Source organism: Fukomys damarensis, unplaced genomic scaffold (genome assembly GCF_012274545.1).
Source record: "Fukomys damarensis isolate Sample0158 unplaced genomic scaffold, DMR_v1.0_HiC HiC_scaffold_19, whole genome shotgun sequence".
In the NCBI taxonomy this organism is placed as follows: domain Eukaryota; kingdom Metazoa; phylum Chordata; class Mammalia; order Rodentia; family Bathyergidae; genus Fukomys; species Fukomys damarensis.
In genome coordinates this window covers 4,066,936-4,075,052 of record NW_022900931.1, presented here as the reverse complement: position 1 = coordinate 4,075,052, position 8,117 = coordinate 4,066,936, and the positions used below count along the sequence as shown (strand labels likewise).

General features: G+C 58.1%; 1 protein-coding gene across 1 annotated transcript; it reads left to right on the top strand.

Annotated features, from left to right (window-relative positions):
• The first annotated feature begins 723 nt into the window (after positions 1-723).
• Upk3a (uroplakin 3A) lies at positions 724-7,086 on the top strand. Its single transcript, XM_010634341.2, has 6 exons — positions 724-775; positions 1,686-1,841; positions 2,751-3,030; positions 5,045-5,127; positions 6,165-6,297; positions 6,694-7,086. The coding sequence occupies exons 1-6, from the start codon at positions 724-726 to the stop codon at positions 6,785-6,787; spliced, it is 798 nt and encodes a 265-aa protein (XP_010632643.1). The 3' UTR covers positions 6,788-7,086.
• The last annotated feature ends 1,031 nt before the right edge of the window (positions 7,087-8,117 follow it).

The window sequence follows — 8,117 nt, the reverse complement described above, 5'->3', positions numbered from 1 at the left end:
TCCTTACTCGCCCTGGGGCTGAAGATCCAACCCAGGACCTTCACACTGACCTGCACCCCAAGTTCCATTTTTAGTTTACATTTTGAGACATGGTCACACTAGGTCACTAAGCTGCCCAGGCTCGGCTGGAACTAGCGGCCATTCTCCTGCCTCAGCCTCCCCTAGTGCTCGGATTACAGGAGCGTGTCACCACAGGAAGCTCTTCTTCCATCCCTTTGGAAGCAGCCCTGGGCTGGGCAGCGGGACCTCGGTGTTGCCAAGGAGGCCTCGTGTGGCCTGGCGAGTCCCTGCCCCTTCAGGTCTCTCCTGGGCCTCGACCTCCGAGGACAGAGGGAACTAAAAGTCACACTACTAGCGTCAGAGAGTTCTCAGGCGTGGCGCTTTAGTTTTTCATGCTAGCAGTTTTACCAAGGCCTTGTATGCAGCAGGGGCTCCATAGCGGTAGGAATTAGCGTCCCTATTTTACAGGGCTCCAGAAGGGTATGGATAACACCCAAGGTCCCATTTAGCGGGACACCTCTCCCAGGTGTCTGCGCCGCCTCTTCCCAGCGCAGAGTGGGTGCTGCTTTGGTGAAGGCGCCGCGGAAGACGCTCCACCCCACGGACTTGCCGGGGCGGGGTTTATGTAAATAGCCCTCGGGCGAGGCTGCGGATTGGCCGGCACGGGGGCGGAGCCTGACACAGGCCCGCAGGTGCGCGCCAGACAAGCCGGGAGACCGTGCGATGCCTCCGCTCTGGGCGCTGCTGGCGCTCGGCTGCCTGCGGAGTGGCTCCAGTAAGCGGTTTTGCGGGATGGGAGGAGGCGCGACTCTGGCCCTGGCTCCCCTGGTCCTTCCCGGGGAGCCCCCCGGGGATCCTGGAGCCCTGGGGCGTCACTTACTCAGTCCAGGAATGCGCACGGCTTCCCGGCACTGGGCACTCATATCCTAGTAGCAGCCAACATTGCGAGCTTCCTCTGTGGGCATCCGAAGGCTCACGGGTGGCTTCTGTCCTGTGATGGGTGTTGGTGTTGGGAGAGACCAAGATACGGGCACTGCGGGAGGGGAGAGAAGGGGCTGGACCACTCACAGGGACTCCTGGACCAGGACAGATGGAGGACAGTTCCCGGCCAAAAGGCAGCATGGGCGAGTTCAGGAGGAGGGAGGCTGTGCACCCTGCAGCCCGAGCATGGAATTGGGGCATTGGTGGGTGAGGTTAGAGGCCCGAGTGGAGGGCGTCTGGGGGCACAGAAGAGCCCTAGGCGGGGTTGGCATGGTACAGAGTAGAAGGGGCCTGTTATTTGAGTCCAGGGGAAGAGGGAGGTGTGGATGGGACAAGAGCCCGTGGGCAGAGACACCCTGGGGAGTGGCAGTGGTGCTCTTGGGGACAAGCTGGGCATGGTGGTGAAAACCTGTAATACCAGCACTGTAGGAGGCTGAGGCAGGAGAACTGCAAATTCAAGATCAGCCTGGGCCATGTATATAGCAATATAGTGCAGAGGCCCTGGGTTCGATTTCCAGGACCACCAAAGAAGAAGGAAAAAAGAGGGGCAGGGTTTCTGGCCAGGGTGACCAGCAGTGTGGAGCCAAGGGTAACCCCTGAGCCCGAGACACCTTCAGGAGGAGGCCCATGGCGGGGTGAGGCACAGTGCCTGGCACAAGGCAGGTAACGAGTGGGGTCAGCTCCCCACTGCGTTCCTCCTCCAGCTGTCGACCTTCAGCCCCAGCTGGCCAGCATCACCTTCGCCACCAACAACCCCACACTCACCACCGTGGCCCTGGAAAAGCCCCTCTGCGTGTTTGACAGCACAGAGCCGCTCACGGGTACCTACAAGGTCTACCTCTACGTCACGGTAGACTCGGGTAAGGGTCCTGCTTCTCTCCCGCTGCTCTGAAAGGGGTCCAACCTGGCCCCGGAAGAGGAAGCGGGAGAGGGTGCTCCGTCCCCATAGTTGCATCACTAAACTCACCTGTGCTCTTCTCCAGCATGCACTGGTGCCCGCTGCGGTCAGCTCCGGGTGGCACAGACCTGCTCCTGGCACCCAGCACCAACCACCACCGAGTACCCACCTAGCCCGGGTCCTCCCCGAGGCTCCCCAGGGCTCTGGGATTGGGAGGCGAAGCCCAGCATTAGGACCTGCTGGGACCTGCCTGAGCCTTGGCCCTCTATCCTCTCAGCAAACGTTTTCTGACTGCTGACCTGTGCCCAGTCTATGGGGTATCTGAGGCCAGTTCACTGAAGACACGCTGGGACCCAGAGAGGTAGAGCGAGCTGTCCAGGATCACTCAGCAGTGAGGAAGAGACCAGGAATCCCACACGGGTCATCTGCCTCCCTGTCCTGCCCAGTCCCACAGGATCCTCTTTCCCGTTTCACGAAAGAGATCACCCGGGGCTGTCGGAACAGGTGTACAGGTCTGCTGGGGTGGGGATGGCAGAAGTGTTACAAGATGAAGTGAGGAAGTCAGGTGTAGTGGAGCACGCCTGTGATCCCAGTGCTCAGGAGGCTGAGGCAGGAGGATCACTGCAAGTTCAAGGCCAGCCTCGACTACATAGTGAGACCCTACCTAATAAAAGAAAACAAAATAAAACAGCAGTAAGATAAAGTGGGAGAGCCAGGCACAGTGCCCAAAGCTGAGAGGTGCTCTTTGTCCGTCTCCCCCATTGCAATGGGAGGGCCCAGCCATGGCCACAGCAGACCAGAGGCTTGAGCCGTTTGATGAATGACTGAAGGAGTGTGGCCAGGACCCTCACCCCTGGCTCTGCCTCTGTAGTCGGCTCCAGGAACACTTCCGTGCAGGACAGCGGCAAGAGCCCCCTGACATCCACGTTCCGGCAAACTGTGGGCGGGAGGACAAGTCCCTACAGAGCTGCCGCCTTCGACCTGACCCCTTGCAGTGACCTGCCCAGCCTGGACACGGTCAAGGACGTAAACCAGGCCTCAGAGATCCTGGATGCATACCTGGTCAGAGTGGGGGACAACGGGGCCTGCCTGTGGGACCCCAACTTCCGGGGCATCTGCAACCCACCGCTGTCAGCTGCCACGGCGTACAGGTGGGTATGTGTGAGCAGCCACAGGAGGAGGGGACAGAACGGGAGCAGCCACACTTCTCCAGACTTTGGCTGCTTGGGCCGCCCGGGTCTCAGGCGGAGCCAGCTTCCTGGGCTGGAACAGAGCAGAGCCCAGGGCTCAGGTGGCCCCACTTGGCTCCATGCTCTGTGATCACCCCCCAAAGCGCTTCCTTTGGAACAAGGGGCCACATTTTCACTGTGCGCTGGGCCCCACCTGTGATGCACGAGTCTTGGCCCAACACAGAGAGAAGTGACATGCGGTCCAGAGAGGTAAGGCTGCCTAGTAACCAGCTGTCCTTCCGCGTACCACCCCCGAGGCACACACACGACATGAGCTAGAGCTGGGTGGGCGGCCTTCCCTCCACCCCTTCCTCCAAGTTCAGTCTCCACCCGCAGAGCTGGGGTTCTGACCAGGGGTCAAACCTTTGGTTACACTCACTTTGGTTGCTATGGGGACACCTAGGTTGGGGTCTCGTCTCCAAAGCTTCTGAGCCTGTCTGGGACCCAGAGCACTGACCACCTGGTATCCTCACAGAGTGCTCGCCCCTGCCTCCACCTCAGCCCTTTGGGGACAAGGATCCCTCTGTCCTCTTCCCCAGCCCAGGCCCTCTGACCTGTGTTTCCTCTGGGAACACCTCTCCTGCCTCTGCAGTCCTCTCTGGCTCCTAGGGAAAACACACCCTGCCTCAGGGGCCCAGGGCTGGCACACGGCCCCATCCTGGAATGCTCACCTTGAAACAGCGGCATGGGATTCGCCAAAACTCTGGATGAGCAGATTTTTTGTTGTTGTTTGGTATGGTTTTGAGACAGGGTCTCACTGTGTAGCCCAGGCTGGCTTCGAACACTCAGTGATCTTTCTGGCCCTGCCTTCAGGTGCCGGGATCACAGATGTATTCCACCACGTCCAGCTTCTCAGACCTTTTGTTTGTTTATTTTTTGGTACTGGGAATTGAACTCAAGACCTTGTGCTTGTGAGGCAGGCATGGTGCCACTGAGCTACATCCCTAGCCCTTCTCAGACCCTTTTTTAAAAAAAGTTTATTTGTCTCAATTTTGAGACAGGCTCTCACTGAGTTACTAAATTGCCAGGCTGGGCTCCAATTTACAGTCTCTTGCCTCAGCCTCCCAGAATGCATTTTTGTAAGGGTCAACAGCCATAGGCTGTAGACATCACAGGCTACAAACCATCCATTGCTTTTGACTGACTGTGTGTGAGCCTTAAAGTAGGCGGTGGATATCTGTAGTCTTGCAACATTTATTAGGGTTTCCTGAGCCTGCAATGTAGCTCTGACCCGAGGGCAGTGGGGTCGGCTGTCGGTATCACCCCAATATGCCCAGTATGTGTGTCCCATGAGCAACACGAAGTAAACACGTGTCCTGCACAGGGGTCACTGAAGGCTTCCCGGAGGAAGCTTGGGAAGTGTCGTGGTAACTTTCTCATTGCTGAGACAAAATTCCCGCAAGTTAAAGGAGGAAAGGTTTATTCTGGCCCACACCGCAGAGGTTTCAGTCGTGCGACAGGGTCCAGAGGGGAAACAGTCCGTGGCAGGGTAGGCCGGGTAGGCCGGAAGCATCAGTAGCAGCAGCAGCCTGCCTTCTTCCTGTCCCTTTAATTCCGTCCAGGCTAAAAGCCCTTTGATAGGTGCCACCCACACCCAGGGTGGGGCTTCCATTATCCACACCCAGAACTATGCTAGTTCTAATCAGTGGACTCATTTAGCACCATACGCCCTTAATCCCAGTATCGTACGCCTTAGATCCGGCCAGTTTCAAAAAGCCCCACCTATGAGCACATGAGGCTTTGGAGGACATTTAGACACAAGTCATGACAGGAGGGTGCAGGGGTGTCCGACGGCCAAGTCCTGCCCCCTCCTGTTACCCTCCAGCTGACCGGTGGCTGTCTCCTGGGAGTCCCCTCTGTAGCGGTGCTCCGTCCTCTGTCTCCCCGCAGCTGGGACATACGGGACACCGGAAGTCACTCTGGCTATGTCTCCTAGGTTCAAGTATGCCCTGGTCAATGTGTCCTCTGGCCTGGTACAGGACGAGAGCCTGTGGTCGGACCACATCCGCACCAACCAGCGTAAGTGGGGTGGGCTAGGGTGGTGTTCCAGGGCCAGGAAGCCAGGGCCAGGCTTGGCTGTCTTCCGGGAGTACCAGCCGGCCAAGGAGCTGAGGAGTAACAGCCTCTTAAAACAGTTTGACCTGAAGCCAGACATGGTGGTGCATGCCTGTAATCCCAGCACTTAGGAGGCTGAGGCAGGGAAATAGCCAGAAATTCAAGGCCAGCCTGAATTTCATAGTGAGTCCCTGTCTCAAAAATAAATAAAAAATAAAAATAAAAGCAAAAAACCCCAGTTTATCCCGCAACGTGCCCTCCCTGCCTTCTGCCCTCCAGGGCCAGAACAAGACGGGGTGCTCACTGAGACTGGGGAGTCCCATGGAGGAGCTGAGGTGAGGTCAGGGTCACCGTCCCTCTGGCCAGCAGTGTACTCTCCCTGCACCCTTCAGGGACGTCCCTGCACCAGGCCCCACTGAGCCAGCTGGTAGCCCTCACACTACCCTGCAGGGTCTCCTGGTTGACAAGTGGGAGAGGAACCCAGGTTCACCCGGGGGTCCTGAGAGAAGCCCCAGCCCTGAGCACCTCGGGCCAGACCCAAGCGCTGGGCTCAGGGACAGCATGCACCTGGGGCCACACATGGAGCCCTGGTCTGTGAGGGCTCAGACTCCTGGGGCTGGGGAGAGGTCTGCGGAGTGGAGGTCTCTGGGGACCTGGGTGGGACGAGGCCAGAGGATCAGAGCATGGGAGGGCCGGTGCCTGATCCCCAAGGGGGACTGCAGCCAGAAGAGGACGAGAGCCACAGCCCACCTGGCCTCGCCACACCAGCACCCTTGCTTAGCTTTGATTGTAGTTTCTACCCACCTGCTCACCATTCACGTGAGTCAGTTTAGAATTGAAAATCAGGCAAGGAAGGAGAGGCCAGGGACGTGGGAAGTGGGAGGATACCGTCACTGGTTCACCCTTGGACCCTGGGCGTCCGGGCGGGGGGCACCTGCCTGTCCTTCCAGAAGACTGAGGTGCCAGTTGTCTGGGGTGTAACCCAGCGGGGTTCTCCGCAGTCACCCCCTATGCGGCCATCGACACGTGGCCCGGCAGGCGCAGCGGGGGCATGATCGTCATCACCTCCGTCCTGGGCTCCCTGCCCTTCTTCTTGCTCGTGGGCTTCGCTGGCGCCATCGTCCTCAGCTTCGTGTGAGTACCCAGGACACCCCTGTGTGGCTTAGGACTAGGGGCAGCCCCCGCGGGAGAGGGGGTCCCGGAGCGGCCACCGGCTGCAACGCAGCAAATCACCGGCAGAGAGCGCTGCCAGGTCGTGGTTGAGTGAGAAAAGCAAGCAATTCAGCCTTGGGCCGTGGGAGTCAGTGGCCTCTAATTGTCCGGCCCACAGTGAGACCTCACACTGTTGGTTCACATAGTTCCCAGCGGGTGGCACCTTCCTTATTCCCGGGGAATGCTTCAGAAAGACTGGGCGTGGAACAAAGACCTGAGGCAAGGTCTGTGAGCACACTAAATGTTCATCGGCCTGACCCTCAGAGCTTGGGTTTGCCCTGCTCTCCTGATCCTTGCTCTTGCCATCCCCTTGTCCAGGGACAGGGGCAGCTCTGATGGGGAGATGACCCACGACTCCCAGATCACACAGGAAGCTATCCCCAAGCCCCTGGGGACCTCAGAGCCGTCCTAGACGTCTGTGAACCGCTGGCCACCCCTGGACTGGGCGGAAGTATTCTCCAGCGAGCTGCAGGACTGAGCTGGGCAGGCCAGGACTCCTCTCTCCTCCTCCCCTCCTTGGAAGCTGGTGTGGGTTGGAAGCAGGGCGGGTTGGTCCAGCTGAGGGGAAACCTAAAGGGCCCCCCAAGATGTGGAGTCCAGAAACGGTGCACAGAATAAATGGGTAGGTGAAGGAGGAGCGAGTCATGTCCTACTGAGGGCTTGGACTACGTCCTTACTCATCAAAACTGCACTGGTAGCTGGGCGTGGTGGCACACACCTGTAATCCCAGCACTCGGGAGGCTGAGGCAGGAGGATCACTGTGAGTTTGAGACAGCCTGGGCTACATAGTGACTTCCAGGTCAGTCTCAACTGCATAGCGAGACCCTGTCTCAAAAACTAAAACAAACAAACAAACAAACAAACAAAACTGCACTGGTGAAGGTGAGTCAGAACATGGAAGTTCAGAAGATACAGCCAGGCATGATGGTGCAGGCCTGTGATCCCAGGGCTCAGGAGACTAAGCAGGAGGGTCACAAGTCCAAACCCAGTCTGGGCAATTTAAGGAATTAAATGGGGCTTTGGTAAATAAATAAATGACTGGAAATCTAACTCAGTGTGAAGGCCCTGGGCTCAATTTCCAGTACTACAATTTAAAAAAGTAAAAAATAAAAGCTGGGCATGGTGGCGCATGCTGAGGCTGAGGTAGGAGGAATTTGAGGCCAGCCTAGGCTGCATAGCAAGACCTTGTCTCAAAACCCAAACCAGAACAAAGAATGAATGTGGGGGACCAGGGATTTGGCTCAGGGGTTCGGCCGCCTGCCTTGCAAGTGCAAGGTCCCGAGTTCTATCCCTGGTACCACAAAAAACAAACAACAAGAATGCATGTGGGCCGGGCATGGTGGAGCACACCTGTAATCCCAGCACTCGGGAAGCTGAGGCAGGAGGATCGCTATGAGTTTGAGGCCAGCCTGGGATGCATGGCAAGTTCAACTCCAGCCTGACTACATAGTGAGACCCTGTCTCAAAAAAAAGAAAAGAGGTAGTTACTTGACTCTGGCCCCTGAGCCTTGACTGGAGCGAGTGAATCCTCCTCCAGGGACGCCCTGTGCACTGAAGCCTCACAGCACCCCACGCTCAGGTGTTGAAAGCCTAATGGTATTTGGGGGCACACAGGTCGCGTGGGCGGAGTCTCAGGACAGGGTGGAACCCTTAGAAGGCGGCCGGAACCCCCACCCTCACCAGACCCACCCACGCCAGCATCCTCCCCTCCACCCACCGCCCCAGGACCTCGAGAAACGTCA